This window comes from Canis aureus, chromosome 9 (assembly GCF_053574225.1).
Source record: "Canis aureus isolate CA01 chromosome 9, VMU_Caureus_v.1.0, whole genome shotgun sequence".
In the NCBI taxonomy this organism is placed as follows: Eukaryota; Metazoa; Chordata; class Mammalia; order Carnivora; family Canidae; genus Canis; species Canis aureus.
The window spans coordinates 47667926-47692209 of record NC_135619.1 but is presented as its reverse complement, the minus strand read 5'-3'; the positions used below and the strand labels follow the sequence as shown (position 1 = coordinate 47692209).

Sequence of the window (24284 nt, the reverse complement as noted above, 5' to 3'; positions counted from 1 at the left end):
ATACAAGCAGAAATAAGTGAAATACAAAAAGATACCATAGAGTGAGTTGATAAAACAAAGTTTTTCTTTAAAAAATTACAAATTAAAAAAATAAAAAATACAAATCAGACAAACCTTTGGTAACATTAATCATGAAAAAAGAGAAGAAAAAATTATGGCTAGAAATGAGGATATATGGACAGAAATAGACTAGATTAAAAAAACTATATGAGAATACTATGAACAATTTCGTTACTAATAAGATCTAGGAATTACTATTTTCTTCTTCCCTGTTATCTTATTTAGGAAGCCATCTAATCCTCCATTTGAAGAGCCCTAAGAATAAAGCAAGGTCTGCCAGCAGATTTCCAAGCTATTGCCACAACAACCCCTCTCCCAAAATTTGCTGGGGTTGCCACTTGAGATTTAGCAATTTGACTTTCAGCATCACTGTTGGGGCCCTACTTACCGTATCAGTAGTCAGTCAAGGATCTTCCTTGGGATACTTCCTTTGCTTCACGCTGGAATTAGCCAAGCATCCAGGGGCATACACAACCCAAAGGGTGTGAGGATTCTTAACTGTCTTTGAATGCCATACGGGAATCTGATCAATCTAGTCCACCTTTGCTATTGCTTTTTGATGCATCATGGAGTCTTACGAGGTTTAGTGCTACACAATCTCATGAATACATGGTTACTGTCCTGCAATGAGAATAAAAATCCAATGAAAGGTTCTTGGAAGGATTCTGTGTCCCTCTGTGTTAAGCTTATCTATGTTTGGGATTCTAGGATTGAATTCTTAGTAATTAGATTTTTTGAACTGCTGCCTTCAGAGGTACTAACCCAGGTCAGCTTTTGGTATTTGCCATGAAGGGTGGTGTAGATTTCCTCACAATCCTTAAACTATAAAATATTTGGTACCATATCTCTCCCTGGACCATCAAGGCCATTCTTAGGGGTTCCCGGGTAACTTTTCAAAGATACCCCCTAAGTAATTCTGAGGTAATTTTTTGCCCTGGTCTACATTATAAAGTAGCTGGCTTTTTCCTCATTAAATAAGAGAGAGAGAGAGAGAGAAAATTCACATATTTAATACTTGCTAAAACACTTTCCTGGTAGGAAACCACACAAAACATAGTCATGTGTTTATCTTTTTAGTTTATGGATTTCCAGAACATTAGCATACAAAAAGAAGCAGTTGGTCTACATTGTTCTAAGATCAAGAGAGATTTTAAGGAGTTTTCTTGTCATTTCTCATAAATCCATTTCCATTTCATAATCATGCCCAGGAGCTTGTGAGGCACAATGTCAGGAGTAAGGAAGGAAGCTCCGATGCCCAGTTCCAAGAGATAAACCAAATCATATCATCCCACCCTCTCTCTGCCCAAAGGCTGTCCTTTTACATAAATAGAACAGCCCCAACATTGTTAGAGAGATACGTGTGTAGAACAATATTACAGCCCAGATCTTCTTCCAACCCCTTTGTTTTAAGCTTCTAAGAGATCCTGAAGAACCAGGAAAAAAACTAGAAGATAGAGATGCTGCTAAATATCCTACATGGCAAAGGACAGCTCTCCATATTGCCAGTAAAGAATTGTCTGGCCCAAAATGTCAACAGTACAAAAGCTGAGAAACACTAGTGTACAGAATATCTTGCAGAGACTACATGTACAACATTGTTATGGACATGCTCAAAAATGAATCGTTATTCCTTTTTTTCACCTACTCACTTTTGTCACTTGTCATTCCTAATCTGATTAATGGTATCTAGTCTTATGAATGCATATCTTGAAAATAATTTTTATTTTCTCTCTCTCCCTCATCTTGCTTATGTTAGTTCCCTTCCCATTTTATCTCCTAAATATCTGCAATCCTTCCTCCTCCCTCCGCTACCAATCCTTTGTGTGAGTGTAGGCATCCTTTAGTTTGCAACTGTCTCCTAAATGGACTCCCTGCTCTGAGGCTTATAAATGCCTCCAACTCATACTCCTTGAGTATTCTAAAATGGAAGCCTAACTGCATTTCTCTCACTGTCTACAAGATAAAGGCTGAGCTCTAAGGTCTGGCTTACCATGATTACCATGTGTTTTATTATCTGCAGATCCATGTTCTAGTGCTCTTTTTCCCAATCTCCTTCCTTTCTAGTAAAACCCAAGAAAACAAAACCAACAAAACAAAAACCTTCACACTTCTGTTTATTGGACATGATGTTCCCCCTTTTTTTGGAATGCCCTCTCCACTAGTCCCCCCCCCCCCCCGCCCCTCCTGAAAGTTTCCTCCTGGAAAAATGTGTCTTTTTAAAACTCTGCTCTGTGCATGTGCATACTTCTATTGGGACACATACCACCTCAGGTATAACATCCTAGTTCAAAAGTTGAAATGTGACAAAGCAACATGGTCTATTTTTATTCCACTCAGATTTTAAAATTTTGAATTTCCATGATATAAGGTGAAACAGTCACAGTAAATTCATGGTCCTCTCCCTTTGCTCCTCAGTTGTGGTTAAATTCTGGGGGAGCCCTCATAGTATCTAAGTTTTGGAGGTGTAGGCACTCACGCCTCATCCCTGTACATAGAGCTCCTTCAGATTTGGAGGTTCTTTTCTTAAGTCAGTGTCTTGCTTGTTGATAACCTCATCATTTTGCTTTGAGAATTTTTCTGAGGCTTTCTACGGCTTCCTTATACCACACAACTATTCCCTTCACAGGGCTGCTTCCTACCCCAGATTACCTGGACATTAAATCCTTAATCAGAGACCTAGAGGTATTCCTTTTCTTATAATCTTGTTAAAAATCTTCCTTCAAAAATATTTCCTGTCTTGTGAATTTTTTGTCTTAGAGGCATCAAATACTTTCTTTCATGGGTTTAGACTTTTAATAGGTTTAGTCCCTTAAAAGCTAATGACTCTCAAATTGTTTCTGCTTAGTTCTATAGCATCCCATATTTGAGGCAGGACGAAAAACAGAAGAACAGAGTAGCTCCTAAATCTAACAGCCCTTTGGATACACCCGGGGGAACTTTTAAAATTGAAGATGCGGGCAGCCCGGGTGGCTCAGCGGTTTAGCGCCGCCTTCAGCCCAGGGATTGATCCTGGAGACCCGGGATCCAGTCCCACGTCGGGTTCCCTGCATGGAGCCTGCTTCTCCCTCTGCCTGTGTCTCTGCCTCTCTCTCTCTCTTTCTCAAGAATAAATAAATAAAATCTTTATTTAAAAAAATAAAATTGAAGATGCTCCCCTGCATCATCAGAATGTTTGTTTTTTAAAAATCACAAAATCTCTCATTGGTGGGAGTGGGGCAGGACTCCGCTCAATTCCTTTTTCCTTAAAGTCTCCAATTATTTATTTTATTATTATTATTTTTTTACCTACAATGCTTACTCCCTGCAGGTTCCCCAACCTCCACAACCCGGCTCCTCTCCCTCCTCCTCGCCCCGCCCCTCACCTCTGCGCTTCCAGTTCACCTTCCAGCCCCGCCCCGCCCCGCCCCGCCCCGCCCCGCCCCGCCCCGCCCCGCCCCAACCCCGCCTCCCCTCCCGGCCCCGCCCCCCCCATTCCCAGCCCCGCCCCTTTCCTAGCCCCGCCCCTCCTCCCCGGGCCCGCCCCTCCCGCTCCCAGCCCCGCCCCCGGCCGGCCCCGCCCCTCTCCCAGCCCCGCCCCCTTCTCCTTCTCAGGCCTCTCTCCAGGCGGCGCAGTCTCCGCCCCTCCTTACGTTCCCGCCAGTCCCTGCGGTCCGCAGCGCGACGCTTCCGTCGTCCGTGTTACGTTCACAGGGCGCCGGAAGGAGGAGCCGTGAGCGCTTTTGGAATTATGGCGGCGGTGGATATCCGAGGTAACCTGCGCGGTTACCCGTTGTTTCCTGATTGGCTGGGGGCCTGGGCTGGGGGTTTATAGCTCTCGGGGGCAGGATCCAGGTTCCTTTGTGGTGACTCCCAAGCGCGCATGAGTGGTTTCTGCAGACGACCCAAGGCTCCAATCTGGCGAAAACTCGTTTTCCCCGGCTCCTCAGGGGTCTCTTACAAGCTTCAAAACCGAGGAGTTGGAAGAAGCTCTGGGTCCCGAGCCGCCAGGCCTGCAGTACTGTGGCAGACACATATCTCTACGACGATACTGGGGTGGTTCTGCCTGGGTGGAGGGACGGCCTTTGGGCCGAGAGTGGGGCGTGATGACGTGATTGGTTCATCTCCGGGGACTGGGCGTGGGGGCCGCCTTACTCCTGACCCTGCGCCCCCCGCGTCCTTGGGCAGGAATCCCTAAGATTTTCTTCTGTAAGTTTTATTTTTGAGTCTGTAATACCTTCCATCGAACACCCACTATTGAGGGCAGGGACCGGTCCTTTTTCGCAGCTGAATTGGAAAGGTGCTCAGTTATTTGTTTAATCAGTAAAAAAAAGAAAAGAAAAGGAAAAAAAAAATACAGAGAGGGCAGCCCGGGTGGCTCAGCGGTTTGGCGCCGCCTTCAGCCCAGGGTGTTATCCTGGAGACCGAGGATGGAGTCCCGCATTGGGCTCCCTGCATGGGGCCTGCTTCTCCCTCTGCCTCTGTCTCTGCCTCTCTGTGTGTGTCATGAATAAATAATACAATCGTAAAAAAAAAAAAAAAAAAAAAATACAGAGAGGCACAACCCGTAAATTGCTACTCGATTTCCGTATCCGGCCATACGTGCACACGCATCTTTTTCAGTGCATTCGTAAAAACAACAACAAACCAGCCTAGGAATTGTGCTCTGTGATTCCAAAGAGTGAACGAAAGGGTATTTAAAATATAGCTTGAAGCGTGAGAACTTAGTTTCAAACAGTCCAGGTTCCTCCAGGTTGGGAGGAGGTATCGTGGAAGTGACCTGTTAACGAGAGTGAGAAAAATTTATGAGACTGAGAGAGCGCCTGTGAATATCTTTATTTTTTTACTGTTGTGGTGGCTCCCACAAAGCTTATTAAACTTGTATCAAGACTCTTAACCTGTATTTGTTTCTATTTTAATTCTTATTATTTCTAAAAAGTCGGAACACGTTTGTATTTCTGGGTTATAATATGATGAGTATTAATAAAAGCATAAAAATTGAGAACTAGAGAAAGAAGCCATTATTTTTGTCTTTCAAAGTAGAGAAAGGCTTCGTAGATGTATTGACATTTGAAATGAGTTCAACCTAGCATGACTAAATTTTCTGCTAAACTTACACCTTTTTGAGAGTGAAAGGGTTCTCTACTTTTTTAAAAAAAGGCATAAACTGTACTAGTGGGATTTAGTACTGTCAGTGATATGAAACATTGCAGTCAGTAGCCAATAAAAGCTCTTTAATTAAAGCTCTCTAGTTCTATTTACCATGTCTTTTTTTTCTTTTTGCATTTTGAAAAATTGAGTTAATTCTATTCTGAAGTATGAAATTGTATGGATGTAATTAAGGGCATTCTACTTCTCATTTGCTTTATAACTTTTACACCATTATCTCCTCTATATAAGCTTCCTAACTGATTTCTGTCCCTAATTGGGAGGTCTCAAACTGGTGGCTCTGACTGTGTTTCCTTTGGGATACATGTTTGAAAATTTTTGAACATATGAAAACTCAGGATTTTCTTTTTTCTTTCTTTTTTTTTTTTTTTTTTGAGATCTTTCTAGGTTTCAAGTCCTCTCACTTCACCTAATCAAACTATTCTCTAACCATATACATCTGTATTTCTCTACCTTTGTATGTGCATTCTCTCTGCTTGGAATGACTTTGCCCCCTTTTGGTACATGATGAGCTTCTATTTATTTTTTAGTATGTAGTGCCAAAACCTGCCTCCTCCTTACCCTGTGAAAAATCATTCCTATTCCTTCAGGTAAGGTGTTCTCCCTCAATTATGCTCTGATAACACATTTATTCATGCCTTTGTTATAACACTTGTCGTGTCATCTTGTCATTGCTTTCTTGTACACTTAGGTCTTCTGTGAGAATATGTAGGTTAAGATCTATGTCATTTTTATATTCATAGTGCCTCCTGCATTAGATGCATAAATAATGTTGGATTGGCTTTCTTTTTTCTCATCCTTTATCATTTTGTTTCTTTCCTATAGATAATCTGCTGGGAATCTCTTGGGTTGACAGTTCCTGGATCCCCATTTTGAACAGTGGAAGTGTCCTGGATTACTTTTCAGAAAGAAGTAATCCTTTTTATGACAGGACGTGTAATAATGAGGTGGTCAAAATGCAGAGGCTGACATTAGAACACTTAAAGTAAGTTATTGTAAGAAGGTAGCAAGCATCTTTGCCAATTAGAGGTTTTGAAATGAATGGTTCTTTCAAGCTATGGATAGTGAAGTACAGAGCAGAAGTTTTGGAAGAAATGGAGTTTTGGGGAGGTTTGTACAAATTTGACATTCAACGAAGTTAATCACAGGCACTGATAACCTGGGAAGGCTTTTCTGATAATTTCATATATTACTGTCCAGTTAAAATATACCTATGAGGTTTAGATGCAGATCCAGTTAGTGATCTTAGCAATGCAACTGGTCTCTACCAGATGACCATACTTATTGTCTCTCTCTTTTTTTTCCCCAAAGAGTTTAGTCATTCATTAGAGAGTGCACACAAGCAGGGGGAGCGGCAGGCAGAGGGAGAGGGAGAAGCATGCTCCCTGTGGAGTAGGTATCTGGTGTGAGGCTCAATCCCAGGACACTGAGATCACTACCTGAACCGAAGGCAGACCCTCAACCTACTAAACCACCCAGGCACTCCCTTATTGTCTCTTACATCAAATTTAATGTCTTAAACCATAGTCTGACTTATAGTAGATTTTTCTTTGTATGACAAAGTTTTAGCTTGACGATTGCAAAGTAAGAGTCTTCAGACTTCAGATGCTAAATAATAAAGAATTTATTGCTATCACAAAAGTTTCTGAAGCAATTGTACAATAGTTTTTCATTTGTCACCTAATATCAGGGAGGGGTTCTTGATAAATTTCTGAGGTATTTTAAATAGCTTTTCTTAGGAGGCAAATATTTATGATTATTAGGACAACTGGCTTTTAAATAATACATCAGGTCAAAAAATTTGTCGGAGGCAAGGGTAAGGTTTTTGATGTTTTATAGTTGAGTATGTATAGTTGAAATATATGGTCAAAGCATGTATAGTCTTCATGTACTATGTATTTTTAGATTTTACATATATTTATATGTCTCAGGAAACATTGCAGTATTTTGGTTGTCTTTTTTGAAAGGTACACTCTTCAACGTACTTTCATGAGTGAATACTCAGATTTAAGTTTATTGTGAATTTTTGTAGAGAAATTTTGTTGTTTAAAAATCAAATCTTACTTTATCTATATTCCACCTACCTGGGAAAATAGCCAGTTTTATTGGACAGCTAGTTTTTAATATCAAACATAGTTTTAATCTGGTTTACAGTGTTGCGTACTTTTATATAATAATCTGAATGTTCTACACAATTGTTTGTAGGGCATTCATAGATCTCTGGATGTCTGTTCTGTTTTCAGTCAAATGGTTGGAGTGGAATACATCCTTTTACACGCTCAGGAGCCCATTCTTTTTATCATTCGGAAACAACAACGGCAGTCCCCTACCCAAGGTAAAAATGTGTAAACTTGAGGCATAATTTTCTTCTTAAAATACCATGATTTATTTAACCTTCTGAGCTACATGTTCTTACTTTTTTGGATTGGGTTCTGTTTTGGGGATCCCTAAGACCACATACACGTTCAGTGCTTTGCTAAGAGGACTCCGCAGATTCAGCATATGGGTCTGTTAGTTATACCTGAGATTTGTTATGATAGCACAGTAAAGATCCACTGATGAATCAGTAAGGGAAAAAGCTACATCAAGTGGGACTGTAGGAATCCATGTGTAAGCTTCCTTTGCTTTCCTTTTTGCAAGGGGACACACCAAGTGCATTCTTCTTCCAGCAGCCCCCACACACATATTAGGTGTGTAACCTATCTGTTTAGGGAAATCCTTTTGATCCTCGGAGTCCAGAATTTTTATGAGAGCTAATCTTTTTTTTTTTTTTTTATAACAAGTTAAGGAATTTATTATCTTGTGTAACAAAAAGTCCAAAGGAAAAGCAGTTCCAGGATTGGTTAATTCAGAATCACAATTAAGGTGCTTTCTATCTGTGCACCCTGCTATCCTCAGTATGATGGCTTTCATCTTTATGCTTGTTCTCTCTCAGTTATCATCAGATGGAAGAGGAGATGACAAATGTACTATATGAGCACTGACCCCAACCCACTGAGAAGATATGGTCTAATGAGAATTGGTGTGCCTAATCCAATTGTCTACCCCTCTGCTCTTGGGAAATAGTAATTAGGGAATAAAGATAAGGAACCTTCAACCAGCCCTTCTACACATGGGGAGAGAAGCTGAAAGTCCTCTGCCTACCAAAATTCCAGACTCTCAGAAGGAAATGAAGTTTCTACTATAATATCGTTTGTACAAATTGTTGAGGCACACTAGTAGAGCAGGCATAAATTTACCACTTAGGAAATGTTTCAGAAGCCAAGTTCCACTAGTTCTGTGCTTGTACACTAGAGTCTAGGGACAACTCTCCAAGCACTAACAAAGTAACTCACTACATTGAAGCCATCTCTTCTGTGAGAATATCTGTTGGGAACCTCGAACATCCCAAGTAACTTCTTATCTCAGTCTACTATGTCTAATTCTATTAAAAAATGCATGGTAGATGCAGTTGTACCAAATTCATAGAGGATCCATTGAAAATCCTCATTGACATATTCAGCCAAAATTCTTACCTGACTTATGTTATCAAACATAAACTTGGTTTAGAAATCACACTGAAGAGTATAGAATTCAGATTTGACTTTGAATCAAAGAGCTAGTTACTATTCCAAAAATGACCAACTGCATTTCCTCATTAGATAACCTCATTAAGACATTTAAGAAAAACCTTCAGCCTGGTACTGATTCCAGGGAATGACTTGATAGAGAAGCTGTGCTTCCATAGTTAAGAATCCACATTTAATTTCAAACACAAAGGATCTAGAATCCTTGCCCAGAGGGAAAAAATAACCTTAGAACAAAGGCAAGGCCAGGAACAAGATTTCCATGATGAGAGGGTTCAGGTCATGGGAAGTGATACAAGGTGGTACCAGCTTTACTAGCAGCTGGTTTATTCCTTAGGACCCAGGAACGGGGCGCAGAGGCAGGTTTAGTGCATCTGATATCTTCATCCTAGGTGCTAAATCTCTCACTCTGAGGTCTTATTCCCCAAGCTGTAACTGACTAATAACAACATTGGATGATCTGGGAACTTGTTAGAAATGCACTATCCCTACTGAGTAAGAATCTGACTTTAACAAGATACTCGGGTGATTCAGATATACATTAAAATTTGAGAAGCATTGCTCTAGTTGGCAAACTGTTTCTGTGATGGTCCAGAGAATAAATATTTTAGGCTTTGTGGGCTTCAGAGTGTCTGTAATAGCTATTCAACTAGTGTCATAACAGTCTTAGATAATATAAATGAATGATTATGGCTGTTTTCCAATATAAATTTATTTACAAAAATAGGAATTGCCAAACCTTGCCTTAATATGGGAAAATACCAAATTTTAGTTGTTCTTTTTATGAAAATATTTTTATTTGTGGCATAGCTATATTCATGAATATTTTTATTTTCACTGCTTCAGTTATCCCACTGGCTGATTACTATATCATTGCTGGAGTGATCTATCAAGCACCAGACTTGGGGTCAGTTATAAACTCTAGGGTGGTAAGTGTCTTCACATTCTTGAAACACTAAAGAAAACTTATAATCGAGCTACTTTGTTTCCAAGAATTCAACAGAAGCTTCTCTCCCTTGTATATGTTGGCATGAAGTGTTGATTATTAAAATGTCTTGAACACTATGGGCCAAGTCCATGTTGAAAGTACGTATTATAGCCCCAGCTGTGTAGTGATTCAAGTTCTGGGGGGAAAAAGAAAAACAAAACTGGAAAATTGCTGCCCTCGCATATGTAGTATTTCGTGGGTATTTACTTTGGAGATTTTAGTTGATCTAATGAGAAATTCAGAATTTGTGTTCTTTTTAAAAGCTTACTGCAGTACATGGCATTCAATCAGCTTTTGATGAAGCTATGTCATACTGTCGATATCATCCTTCCAAAGGGTATTGGTGGCACTTCAAAGATCATGAAGAGCAAGGTGGGTAGAACACCTAGACCTTCTAAGAACCCTTTTTGGTAATTCTGAGACTAAAGCTGTTTTCTTTAGGAAAACAGCTATTGATTTCTAGGTGTGTTTTATTTATTTATATATTTTATTTGATTTTATTTCTTTAAAGACTTTATTTATTTCTTCATGAGAAACACACGGGGAAAGACAGAGGCAGAGGCAGAGGGAGAAGCAGGCTCCTTGTGGGGAGCCTGATATGGAACTTGATCCCAGGACCCTGGGATCACAATCTGAGCCAAAGGCAGACGCTCAACCACTGAGCTACCCAGTGCCCCTCTAGGTGTGTTTTAGATAAGAAAACTTCATAGGATGGTGACACTGTCATAGCTACAGTTCCTGTAACTAGATGTGGTAACACTAGTTTTCCCATAGGAACAGAAATTTTAATGTGTAGGTAACTGGTAATCTTTGGTAAGTTGATTCAAGGTTTTAAAATATTTGGAACATAGGATATTAGTGATTAATGTATCCTGCTTACCTAACTGTTGAGTCTCTTAAAATCTGGAACCTCAATCTCCCTAGTATTTCAAAGTAGGGGAGATGCTTTTATAGCCTTATCTCCAGATGACCAGTTTATTTTCTGATCTTTCCATGTTATTACCTGTTGTGATGCCAGGACCTCTAGTTTCCATAGCTGCTAGTCTGCTATTGGTTCTGCACCATATTTTACAATAAAAGTATTCTGTACTCTGGAAATGTGTCTGTAGCAGTATACCCATATTCTGAATTTCCTTCTTTGAGAAATAACAACTCAGAATAAATTACTGAGGGAAAAATAGCCTTTAAATGGAATTCAGACCTGTGAGATGAATGATCTTCCAAATATATTTATTCTTAATAGTAGGTACAGGGGTAACATCATTTGACATAGGATTTAGGTAATTATGGAAAACTTTAGCCTTGAAAATTTTAATGTCTATCTATGATTACATATTAAAACTGAAGTATCCTTAAAAAACTTAATCAGTTTTTTAAATGTTAAAATGTTAACTTCATTTAAGAGCGAAGAGTTAAGAACACTTGTTTCTGTATGTTGTGTTTAATTTATTTGGAGGGATAATCTTTGGAATAGCAGCCATTAAAAATAATGACATTTGAGTATATTCATGGCAGATAAAGATTTGTAAAATGTAAGACACCAAACTAGGCAGTGTTTTGATTTGGACTTCATATTTTAATAGATAAAGTCAAACCTAAAGCCAAAAGGAAAGAAGAACCAAGCTCTATTTTTCAGAGACAACGTGTGGATGCTTTACTCCTAGACCTTAGACAGAAATTTCCACCCAAATTTGTGCAGGTAATGAAAATGCATGTGGTTAACTTTGATTTGACACTTTTTCCTGGAATATTTATTTTTGTTGAGAACTGTTTCAGATGTGGCCTAAAAATAGTTATTTTCTTCATTAGTTAAAAATGGTCTCTGGGGGAGAGAAAAGGGTCTCTGAATCAAAGGAAAGGTTTTCAAAGACTTAATGGAAGAAGTGGGCAAAGGAAATGGAATTAACAGTTTTATGCTCTTTAAGGTTATTTTCTCGTTAAATCTTCATAAAGACTGCATTCTCATTCCAAAGTTGCTAAAAGTGTCACAGATGGTAACTAAACTAGAATATGAAAAAAACAAAACAAAACTAGAATATGAAACTCATGCTGTTTTTATTCTGTATGCTGCCTTTCAGCCTGATGTAGTAGATATCTAAGTCCTTAAATGATAGACTAGTTAAAATTTTTTTAACAAGTGGTGCTTAGCTGGCTCTGTCAGTAGAGCATGGGACTCTTGTTCTCAGTGTTGTGAGTTTGAGCCTCACACTGGGTGTAGAGATTATAAGTAAACTTAAAAAACAAAAACTTCTGTAACAAAAAGAACAGAACATTTGAGGTGAAGGGTTTGGCATAATAAATGGAGGAGTAAAAAACAGACTTCCATTTTTTGGTGATTAAGTTATATGAATTCTAGTATGTTATTTAGCGTAATAGTAATAGCAAAGCCACCTGCCATTCTACTCAATGAGCTTCTGAAGTGAAGTAAGTATGAGATGGAATATGTGTACGTTATTCTCCTAGTTAGTCTCAGTTCATATATACAGGGCTGTACGCACAAGATCATGTATACTATTATTCTTGTGGGGGGAGGGGACTAAGATTTTTCAGGTTGGTTTTAGATTAAATGAGATTTTTCACACTTTGGGATGACTTTAGAACAGGCCTCACCTTCTCCTTTTCCTGACTCCACTGTGTGAGTTATGTGCTGTTGGAGTGGTGATGTGGTGAAGGGAATGGAGGTCAGAATGGAATGTGTGACAGGGAAGTCAATTTAGAGAACTCTCATGAATTGCATTTGAAGATAAAATAGTGTCTGTTGAATAAGTAAATAAATTATAGTGTGTGTAGGGATATGAGTAACCATGATAGTGTGGGAGGTTAGTTGTGGTTGACCATTCAGCGAGTACGTAGTTTATATGAGGGAGGCTGAGGGAAGAACATCTTGACCTATACAGTACAGTATCCATTCAGCACATGTGACTATAGAACATTTGAAACACAGCCAGTCTAAGTTGAGCTGTGATAATAGTGTAAAATGCATACTGGGTTCAAAGACTTGGGGGGCAGGGTGCAGAGTAAAAAAATGTAACTACCATCTTGCATTTGTGGCTCACATATTTCTTTTGGATAGTGCTCATCTAGAAAATGGGAACAGCACACAAAACCAGAAATATGAAAGAGTATTAATGGAGATATTAGTATTCATATTAATTAGTCGACATACTAATAATAATGGGTAGATTTTTCAGAAACCAGAAATCCTTAGTTTGTTGTTCTTTTTCTAGTTCCTTGATCTGTAAATTTAAGATTACTTATTTGAGAATTTTCTTTCTCTTTAATGTGGGCATTTATTACTATAAATTTTACTCTTAGTACTGCTTTTGTTGCATCCCGTAAGTTTCGGTATATTTTGTTTTCATTTTTATTTCTTTCCAGATAATTTCTGATTTCCTTTTTGATTTCTTCCTTGACCCATTGGTCGTTTAGGAGTGTGTTGTTTAATTTTCACATATAAGTTAGCAAAAGGAAGGAAATGAAAAAGATAAGTTGAAAAACAAATGAAATAGACTAGAAAAACTCTAGAAAAAAATGAAACTGTTGGTGTTTTGTAAAGATAAAATTGACACTTTTTTTTTTTTAGATTTTATTTATTTATTAATGAGAGACAGCGGCAGAGACACAGGCAGAGGGAGAAGCATGCAAGGAGCTCGACATGGGACTCGATCCCGGGTCTCCAGGATCATGCCCTGGGCTGAAAGTGGCGCTAAACCACTGAGCCACCGGGGCTGCCCAAAATTGACACATTTTTAACTAGATTAACAAAGAGAGGAAACTCAAATCAAATTAGAAATGAAAGAGGAGATGGAAACAAAAGAATCACAAGAGACATATCTAATTATGTGTCAAAAAAATGGAAAACCTTAAGAAATTCCTAGAAATGTACAACTTAACCCAGACTGAATCATGAAGAAACAAAATCTGAACAGACCAAAAATGAGTAGGGAGATTAAATTAGTAATCACAATCCTCTCCATGAAGAAAGGTCTAGGACCAGATGACTTCGTAGGTAAATTCTACCAACATTTAAAAACATGAGAATTAACACCAATCCTTCTCAAACTCTTTTTCAAAAATTGAAGAGGAAGGGAACATTGCCAGATTCATTGTGTGAGGGCATTAATCTGATACCAAAGACAAAGACACTACAAGAAAAGAAAGCTACTATATTTAGTATCTATGATGAATACAGATCCAAAAATCCTTGATGAAATACTAGCAAACCAAATTTACCAGCACATTAAGAGAATCATGCACCATGATCAAGTGGGATTTATCCCTGAAATGCAAGGATAGTGCAACATAACTGAAATCAATCTTGATGGTATACTGCGTTATCAGAACAAAGGTTAAAAATCACACGATCATCTCCATAGATGCAGAATGAGCATGTGACAAAATTCAACACTCTTATGATAAAAACATTCAACATACTCAATAAGAAAGGAATGTGCCTCAACATAATAAAGGCCATATGTGTGATAAACCCACAGCTAACATACTCAGTGATGAAAAACAGTTTTTCCTCTAAAATCAGAAAGAGGACAACAGTATCCACTTTGCACAGTTCTAGTCAATATAGTACTGGAAGTTCTACTAGAGAAATTAGGCAAGAAAAAGAAATACAAGGCATTCAAATAGGAAAAAAAAGTAAAAGTGTCTCTTTACATGACCCCTGATATGATTCTTTACATACCAAACCTTAAAGATTCCACTAAAAAGCTTTTAGAACTAATCAGCAAATTCAGTAAAGTTGCAAGATGCAGAGTCACTCAAAAATGGGTTGCCTTTCTGTATACTGACAACAAATTATCTGAGAAAGTTACCTGAGAAAGATATTAAAGTTGGTAAATTCCATTTACAGTATCATCAAAAAATACTTAGTAATACAGTTTTTGTGGTAAATTCCATTTACAGTATCATCAAAAAATACTTAGTAATAAAGTTTTTGTTTTCATCTTTATTGAGATATAACTAGTATATAGCATTATGTACATTTAAGATACAGTGTGTTGATTTGATACACATATATTGCAAAATGTCAGCTGACCCCATAGTATTAGGTAGCCTCCATCACATCACGTCACATAATTACCATTTCTTTTTTGTGTCAAGATCATTTATGATTCACTCTTTTAGCAACTTTTGAGTATATAATATGTTATTAACTATAACCACCATGCTGTAATTGGATCCCCAGAACTTATTTATGTTATCAGTGGAAGTTTGCACCTTTTGACCAACATTTTCCCATTTCTCCTGCCAACCTCCACTCAAGCCACTGATAGCCATCACTTTACTCTCTTTATGAATGTGGCCTTTTTAGATTCCACATATAAGTGATACATAGAGTATTTCATGTTCTCTTTCTGGTATATTTCACATAGCCCTCAAGTTTCATCTTTATTGCAAATGGCAGCATTTCCTGCTTTCTAATAGCTGAATAATATTCAATTTCATACCACATTTTCTTTATCCATTCATCTTTTAATAGATGGTAGGTTGTTTCTATATCTTATTGTTGTGAATAATGCTGCAGTAAACATGGGAATGCAGTTATCTCCAATATCTTGTTTTCATTTCCTTTGGATACTTGTAAGTGGACTTGCTGGATCATGTATTTCTATTTTTAATTTTTGTGGGAACCTCTGTACTGTTTGCCATACTGGCTATACCAGTTTACATTGCTACCAGCAGTGTGTCAGGGTTCCCTCTTGACATCCTCACCAATACTTATAATCTCTTGTCTTTTTGATGATAGTCATTCTAATACTTGTGAAGGGATATCTCATTGTGGTTTTGATTTGCATTTCCCTGATGATTAGAATCTTGAGCACCTTTTAATGTACTTGTTTAATGTAATGTAGGTCTTCTTTGGAAAAACATTTATTCATTTCCTCTGCTCATTTTTTAATTGGGTTGTTTGGGGTTTTTGTTTTGTTGTTCTGCATTGAGTTGTAGGAGTTCTTTATATATTTTGGATATTAACTCCTTATCAGATATTTGTAAATATTTTCTTCCATTCTGTAGGTTGCCTTTTCATTTTGTTGATGGTTTTCTTTGCTGTGCAGAAGCTTTTTAGTTCGATGTAGTCCCACTTGTTTATTTTTGATTTTGATAGGTTTGCTTTTGGTATCAAACCCAAAAAATTATCTCCAAGACTGATGTCAAGGAGCTAATAGCCTGTTTTCTTCTAGGGTTTTATGGTTTCAGGTCCCATGTTCATGTTTTTAATCCATTTTGAGTTAATCTTTATGTATGGTGTAAGATAGTGGTCTAGTTTTATTCTTTTGCACATGGTTGCCAGTCTTCCCAACACCATTAATTGAAGAGACCATCTTTTCCCCATTTTCTCCATTGTATATTCTTGGCCCTTTGTTGTAAATTAATTGACCGTATATGTGTGGTTGATCTTTGAACTGTTATGTTCCACTGATGTATGTGTCTGTTTTTATGCCAAAATCATACTGCTTTGATTACCACAGCTTTGTAGTATAGCTTGAAATTTGAGATACAAGCATTTTTACATTTATTGCAGCAGTATTCACAATAGCCAAGATGTGGAAACAACCCAGATGTCCCACCACAGATAAATGAATAAAGAAACTGTGGTGTATACATATAGTGGAATATTATTCAGCCTTTAAAAAGAAGGAAATTGTACCATTTGTAACATCATGGAAGGACCTGGAAGATGCTGTTAATTGAAATAAGTCAGTTGCAGAATGATGAGTATCATATGATTCCACTTATATGAGGTATATAAAATAGTCAAACTTTAGTAGTCAAACAGATGCAGAAAATGTGGTGGTTGCCAGAGGATGGAGGAAGGGGGGGACATAGGGAATTGTTAAATGGATATAACGTTTCAGTTATACAAGATGAGTAAGAAGTTCTAGCGATCTGCTGTACAACATAGTGCCTATAGATGGCGTTAAACACTTAAAAACTCTGTAAGAAAGTGGATTTTTTGTGACATGTTCTTAGCGCACAATAAAACCTAAAATCATAGGAATATAAAGAATCTTTTGGAAGTAATGGATGTGTTTATTACCTTGATTGTGATGATGATATCACCGGTATATGTGTATGTACTCATCAAATTGTACACATTAAATAAGTGCTGTTTCTATATATCAGTTATACCTCAATATACCTGATTGGAGGGTGAGGTAGAAACAAGAAAATACTCTGAAATTTTACTCTATGTGATTGTGGTAGGGAAGAGTAATGAAAAAATACAAGACATGAAAGATGGTTAGGGTTAGATTGAGGATTTTGTATGCTAAACAAAAGAATTTGTGGTTAATTCTGTAGCCTAGTACTTAAATATTTGCTATTTTAAATCCATAACCACTTGGACAAATATAACAGGTTTCTAGCTGCATTAAGTAATTTGAAGTATTTGAACTATCATCACTACAAACAAACCAAAGCAGTAGCAATTTTTGTATATTCATTTTAAAATACATGCTCTCTAAGGGTGCCTGAGTGACTTAAGTGCTCTAGGAGTGCCTGAGTCAATTAAGCATCTGACTCTTGGTTTTGGCTCAGATCCTAATCTTGTGGTCATGAGGTGATGGAGCCTTGTCTTAGGCTTTGCACTCAGTGCAGAGTCTGTTTACATTCTCTGTCCCTCTCCTCCTGCTCTTGCTCTCACACTCTTTCTCTCAAATGAATAAAACCTTTAAAAACCTTTAAAAAAAAATAGATACACCCAGTGCTCATTACATCAAGTGCTCTCCTTAATGACCATCACCCAATTATCCCATCACCCTTCACTTCCCCTCCAGCACACCTCAGCACTTCCCCTCCAGCACACCTCAGTTTGTTTTCTGTAGTTAAGAGTCTGTTATGATTTGTTTCCCTGTTTTCATCTTATTTTTCCTTCCTTTCTCCTATATCCATCTGTTTTATTTCTTAAATTCCACATGTGAATGAAATCATCTGGTATTTGTCTTTCTGTAGCTGACTTATTTTGCTTAGCATAATATGCTCTAGTTCCATCCATATCATTGTAAATGGCAAGATTTCATTCTTTTTGATGGTTGAATAATGTTCCATAGTATGTGTGTGTGTATACATATATATGTACTCTGTATACACACACATATACATACTCTGTATACACACACACTACATTTTCTTAATCTATTAATCATCAGTCAGTGGACATCTGGGCTCTTTCTGTATTTTGGCTGTTGTGGACATTGCTTCTATAAACATTGGGGTGCATGTGTCCCTTTGAATCACTATTTTTATATCCTTTGGATAAATACTTAGCAGTGAAATTACTGGGTGGTAGGGTAGCTCTATTTTTAACTTTTCTAAAATAAGTTTTATTTGTCTGTTGGCTATTTGCATGTCTTTTTTTTTTTTTAAGATTTTATTTATTTATTCATGAGAGATACAGAGAGAGAGGCAGATACACAGGCAGAGGTAGAAGCAGGACTTGATCCCAGGACTCCAGGATCATGCCATGAGCCAAAAGCAGATGCTCAACCACTGAGTCACCCAGGTGTCCCTGTGTGTCTTCTTTAGAGAAATGTCTGTTCGAGTCTTCTGCCCATTTCTTGACTGGATTTTTTTGGGGGTATTGAGATTGATAAGTTCTTTATAGATTTTGGATGCTAGCCTTTGATCTGATTAGACATTTGCAAATATCTTCTCCCATTCAGGAGGTTGTTTTAGTTTGGTTGACTATTTCCTTTGCTGTGCAAAAGCTTTATATCTTGATAAAGTTCTAATAGTTCATTTTTACTTTTGTTTCTTTTGCCTTTGGAGACCTGTGTAGCAAGAAGTTGCTGTGGCCTAGGTCAGAGAGGTTGCTGCCTGTGTTCTCCTCTATGATTTTTTTTTTTTTTTTAAGAAAGAAGCTCTTTTTTCTTTTTTTTTTAAGATTTTTCTTTTTTTTAAAAATTTATTTATTCATGATAGACAGAGAGAGGCAGAGACACAGGCAGAGGGAGAAGCAGGCTCCATGCTGGGAGCCCGATGCGGGACTCGATCCCAGGACTCCAGGATCGCGCCCTGGGCCAAAGGCAGGTGCTAAACCGCTGAGCCACCCAGGGATCCCCGTCTCCTCTAGGATTTTGATGGATTCCTGTCTCATATTAGGTCTTCCATCCATTTTGAATTTATTTTTGTGTATCTTGTGGGAAAGTGGTCCAATTTCATTCTTCTGCATGTGGCTGTCCAACTTTCCCACCATTTGTTAAAGAAACTGTCCTTTATCCATTAGATATTCTTTCCTGCTTTGCCACAGATTAGTTGACCATAGAATTGAGGGTCCATTTTTGGGTTCTCTATTTTGTTCCACTGATCTATGTTTCTGTTTCTGTGCCAGTACTACCATTCTGTCTTGATGATGCAACTTTGTAATACAACTTGCAGTTCGGAATTGTGATGCCTCCAATTTTGTTTTTTTTTCTGACACTGCTTTGGCTATTTGGGGTCTTTTCTGTTTCCACACAAATTTTAGGATTGTTTGTTCCAGCTCTATGAAAAATGTTGATGGTATTTGGTAGGAATTGCACTGAATGTGTAGATTGCTCTGGGTGGCATAGAAATTTTAGATCCTTTACCTCTTTTGTTAGGTTTATTCCCAGGTATCTTACAGTTTTTGGTGCAGTTGTAAATGGTATCGATTCCTTGATTTCTCTTTCTTCTGCCTCATTGTTAGTGTATAGAAATGCAGCTGACTTCTGTGCATTGATTTCATGTCCTGCGACTTTGCTGAATTGCTTGAGGAGTTCTAGCAATTTTGGAGTGGAGTCTTTTGGGTTTTCTACATAGAGAGTATCATGTCTGCAAAGGGTGAAAGTTTGACGACTTTGCCGATTTGGATCAAGCTTAGATTTAGACTTGGTTTTGATTGATAACTAAAATTTAGAATATAGGAAAAGAAACAGGTTGTGCTTTAAATATTAACTGTTAAGGGTTCTATTTTCATCAGTCAGTCTCCATAGCATTTAGTAGCTTATTGCTGTGCCTGGGTTCTTAGGTATTTCCAGCCAAATGGCCTCTTTTTTTTCTGACCTTAAATCCCATATGCTTTCATATCCTGATGAGCTAGGCTGGACCGTGTAGAAAACTCAAAGACTCTCTTGAATCTTAAACAAAGCAAAACATTTTTTGCTTTATAGAAATTTAAAATAATATATGAAAGAATAATTAAGAACGAAACCCCCATATGCCTGTTACCTGGCTCCAACAATTGTCAAACGTGGCCAGTCTTGTTTTGTGTCTTCTTTCTCTACTTCCAATTATTTTGAAGCAGGTTGTAGACTGCATATCATTTTAGTGAGGTTTTTAGGTTTTATCTTTCATTTATCTTTCAAGATTTATTTATTTATTTTAGAGAGCGAAAAAGAGCATGCATTCATGTACATGGACGTGGGGTAGAGGGTTGAGGGAGAGGGTGAGAATCTCAAGGAGACTCCCCACTGAATGTGGAGGCTGACACAGGGCTTGATCTCACAACCCATGAGATCACTACCTGAGCCAAAGCCAGGAGTTAGATGCTCAGCCCACCGATTCACCCAGGTGCCCCCATTTTTCTTTTAAAGTTTTAGCCGGAGTCCTACGTCAACTGTCATTTTCTAGAGCCCCCACCTTCTTTTAACCGTCCAAGGGCCAAAGCCAACTCCCAAAGAGAATGTCTAACTCTATATAACAGAACTAGGAGAAAGATAGCTCTCTCTAGAATTGTTAATCCCTTTGCTCCTACCCAAAACATTTCTCAGATCTAGAGAAGAAAATAGATTCTTGGTTTACTTGAAGTCTCCTACAAACTCTATTTACCCATTGTATCTCCCAGAACTATTTGTAGCTCAGGACTTCTTCTTACTTATCTATTGTATTTGACAGTTGAGCTTCTGGGTTACCCCTATGAGGAGTGCTTAAAAGAATATTAGAAAAGTCTTGCCTGCTTCCTTGGAATTCCTTTTTCCATATTTTAATTCTCATTACTACTGAAAGTTACACTGATACTGATGTGATGGGAGTTCAGGTCCTTTTACAGTGAATGTCTTTTCAGTGCTATTTTCAGAAACTGCTAGAATACCGTAGTGTTTAGCTAGGTTTATCACAAGGTTACTAATTAAATTTTGTCAGAAAGGTGCCCCCATTCTGCTTTTCTATCTGAAATCATATCCTATTAGTTTGTCTGACAGTATTCACTAGAAAAGATGAGAGAGTGTATTAGGTACATAACGACATTATTCAAATGTTCAGATAAAGTCCAGTGTCCAGTATAGTTCACATGATTCAGTAGCAGATAATAAAACTCCCTCTCAATTTCTCACTTCCTCAGTGTTATGCCAGGTATTTCTCTCCTGTTATAAAGTAAGAAAAATTCTTTGTTCCTTCAGATTACTTTAGACATGCTTAAATCCTAATATGTTCATAGGATATGTGATAAGGTAGGTGTGTTGGAGGTTACCATGAGCACCTTCATGTTTGGAGATTTGCTTAAAGGACTCACTGGATTTATTACAGTGACATAGTAAGGATATACAGCCAGATTTAAGGAAAAAGACAAGTAGAGTCTGGAGGAGCCATGTGCAGGCTTATATCCTCAGTTTCCCATTAGGGATTACACAAAGTGCATTCTTCTTTTAACAGTGAAAATGAGGCAATATGTGTGTGGTATTTTTGCCCAAGGAAATCCAGGAGAGACTTGGTGCTCATGTTTTTTTTGGTAGAGGGAAGAGGGTTCATCACGTAGGTACTCTATCTAGCTCATACCAAAATTCACATTCCTGGAAGGGAGGTAAATATTCAGCATTAACAGTGTTGTACAGTCTAAACACAGTGAGCCACCACTATCAGGGAATGATGGGAACCTTCTGAAATCCAAGTTCCTAGTCATTAGCAAGAGCCAGCCTTGCAAGCTGGCCTAAGGATAGCAGCCTTGCGCTTTCTATGTTAGTCTTTTCTATATAGTGGATAATATGGAGCTGAATTTTGTTCTTATTAAGTGTAATGTTCCCAATAAGAGACAGCTAACTCTGGGAAATGAACAAGGGGTAGTGGAAGGGGAGGCGGGTGGGGGCGATGGGGTGACGGGGTGACAGGCACTGAGAGGAGCACTTGACAGGATGAGCACTGGATGTTATGCTATATGTTGGCAAATCGATCTTCCATAAAATATATATATATATTTTAAAAAAAAGTGTAATCCCAGAACTTGCAGTTGGAATGGGCTGGTACACAGTTGATAGCATGAATCTGGAACATATGATATCAGGAGATTTTGTAGTCTTTAGTCCTAGGAATTGATGAGAAAGCTTAGGGAGGGCATGTAAATTCAGAAAGAAATTCAGAAAATACCTGGAAACATTAACCTTAAAAATAAAACATTTTTCTTTTGGGATGTTGGAGAAGTCTATAAAGCTACTGTGTGTGTGTATTTATGTATGTGTGTATGGGTAAAGGAATAATAAGTTTGAAGGAGTTAGATGGGAGGGAACTTGGGGTGTTGACATTCTTATTTAAAAAAACGGGATATAGAGTCATTGGCTGCAAGTGAAGAGTAAGTTGTGATCCTTGAGGATGGAGGAGGAGGACAGTGTTTTAAAGCATTTAAGTTAGTTAATAGGAAAAAGGAGATGACAGTAATCGGATAAAAGAACTGCTCTACAGAATGGGAGGATCTGATCTTTTTCCTGACTCATGATCCCCTCATCATTTCTTTCCTATACTTCGATTTTTAATAGTACTTTCATCAGAAGCCTTATGTTCATAGAAAAATACTTTTTTTTTTCCTCTTTGCTTCCCATACCTGCCAACTTTAAAAGTTGGAGTGTTCTTCTGTATTTCATTCTGCTTTCTTCAAGTTCATTATCTCCTAAACAAATAAGCCTCTGGAATTTTGAAAGACTCCATTATTCTCTCCCATTGGATTTTACTTACTTTTTGTAAAGCATTACAGCCTGGATGCAGAGGCACAGGGCTATGTAGATAGATGTCCAAGGGAGGATTGTTTATGTTTGACTCTTTTTGTTCTAGTTATAGTTTTGTGTCTTTTCTGGAACAAAGAAATAAGTAGAAAATGATAAATTTACTCTTTATGGTATGGGAATAGTAGTTTCTCTTTATGGAGTCATTTTTAATATACTTTAAATGAATGTATAATTTTAATAAGAATTATGAAGTCAAGAAGAAGAAAACTTTGCTAATCTGCCCTATTTTTTCCTCTCCCCTCCTTTTTTTAAAATTATAGCAAAAGTCTGGAGAAAAGCCTGTCCCAGGTATGGTTCCCGATATTCTTATTAAACTTGAAATAAAACCAGTCTGTTTAACTCAGTAACAACTGTAGCATGTAAGATGAGCTGTGGTCCTTTTGTCCTTCTAGACCTTCATGGTAATTCATTAGTCCTAATTTTTGAGATCTGCTGAACTACCAAAAGATGGTGCTTCTGTGATAGTGGTATTAGTATTTAGAAGATTAATTCAAGTGGAAGAGTAAGTATTGAGCAGGTGTGGAGAGGCCGAGATGATTTGAGTTTGTTTTTAGTTCAAATCTCAGTATGAAAAAAGGTGTTCTATTTCATCATTGAAAACAGGTATTGAAATATCTGTTCAGCCTGGGAAAGACTATATATCTTGTTTATGCATATTGTCTTATTTAAATGTCATGTGTTTCTGTCTACAATCACAAATTTTCCTGGGTTATCAGGTTTTTAGGTTTGTAAATAGGTTCTTATATATTTGCCTGATGGAACAGCTAAATTTAGAACTTGAGATAGGCAGTTCTAAATGAACTTGAGCCTGAACCGTTCACATTGTTGTCTAAATTGATCTCATCCCTTCACTTTCCTCTCCCTTCCAAAAATACCTGCTTTTGATGTCTAGTGGATCAGACAAAAAAAGAGGCAGAACCTATACCAGAAACGGTAAAATCTGAGGAGAAGGAGACCACAAAGAACGTCCAACAGATAGTGAGCACCAAAGGCCCCCCTGAAAAACGAATGAGACTTCAGTGAGCAACGGATAGGAGAGAAGCTTGCAAGACTCCTCTTGCCCATTATTGATACCTCATTACTGTGACAGGCTCTTGAACTTTAAAATTCTTTACCACAATCCTTCCATTTGTATGAATGTGTTTGTTCTTTAAGAAAGGATGTAAGGATCCTCATGCTTTTGATATAAATATTTTTTATGTATGTTTTGTAACCTTTCCCCTACTGGACTTGAGCAGCCTCCTTACTTAAATGTATACTGCTATATACATCTAAAAACAAAATAAAGATCTTTGTATAAATCACTTTATCATGACTTCTTCCCCTTATTTCTCTTGCCGAAATGTTTCTGGATGCACTTTGTAAACACAAAGGATTAACGTGAAAGGAGTAACTAAGCTCATTTTTTCTTTTATTAGTTGTGTACTTCTCAGTATTAAAATAATAAAGTTACTGACAATTTGAAAGATAAAAGGGAAAAACGTCCCCCTACTAATACTATAACAGTGTTGTGAAATTTCTTTGTGCACATTTTTAAAACTGTAGTTTGTAATTATTCTG

The 24284-nt window shown here is 37.7% G+C and overlaps 1 protein-coding gene and 1 long non-coding RNA gene across 6 annotated transcripts in view; one reads left to right on the top strand and one right to left on the bottom strand.

Moving 5' to 3' along the window:
* Positions 1–4243, bottom strand: part of LOC144320833 (uncharacterized) — a 32481-nt gene extending 28238 nt beyond the window's left edge. The window contains exons 1-2 of one of the 5 annotated variants that reach the window (XR_013386462.1): positions 3690–4243; positions 449–681 (exon numbers count right to left, since the gene is read on the bottom strand). This is a non-coding gene — a long non-coding RNA (uncharacterized LOC144320833). Of the gene's footprint in view, positions 1–448; positions 682–2050; positions 2147–3689 lie in introns of those variants that run through there. The other 4 variants (XR_013386461.1, XR_013386460.1, XR_013386463.1 and 1 more) reach the window with 4 other exon arrangements.
* MED6 (mediator complex subunit 6) lies at positions 3652–24028 on the top strand. The gene is made up of 8 exons (XM_077909809.1): positions 3652–3809; positions 6031–6190; positions 7449–7540; positions 9618–9700; positions 10023–10131; positions 11343–11458; positions 22985–23012; positions 23617–24028. The coding sequence occupies exons 1-8, from the start codon at positions 3788–3790 to the stop codon at positions 23745–23747; spliced, it is 741 nt and encodes a 246-aa protein (XP_077765935.1). The 5' UTR covers positions 3652–3787; the 3' UTR covers positions 23748–24028.
* Positions 24029–24284: the final 256 nt, after the last annotated feature.

Bases quoted from the DNA above. Each gene is read 5' to 3' on its own strand.
- MED6 (XM_077909809.1), top strand. From the start codon at position 3,788: ATGGCGGCGGTGGATATCCGAG. The intron at 3,810-6,030 runs GTAACCTGCGCG...TCTTTCCTATAG, and splicing joins GGCGGCGGTGGATATCCGAG to ATAATCTGCTGGGAATCTCT. The intron at 6,191-7,448 runs GTAAGTTATTGT...TTCTGTTTTCAG, and splicing joins CTGACATTAGAACACTTAAA to TCAAATGGTTGGAGTGGAAT.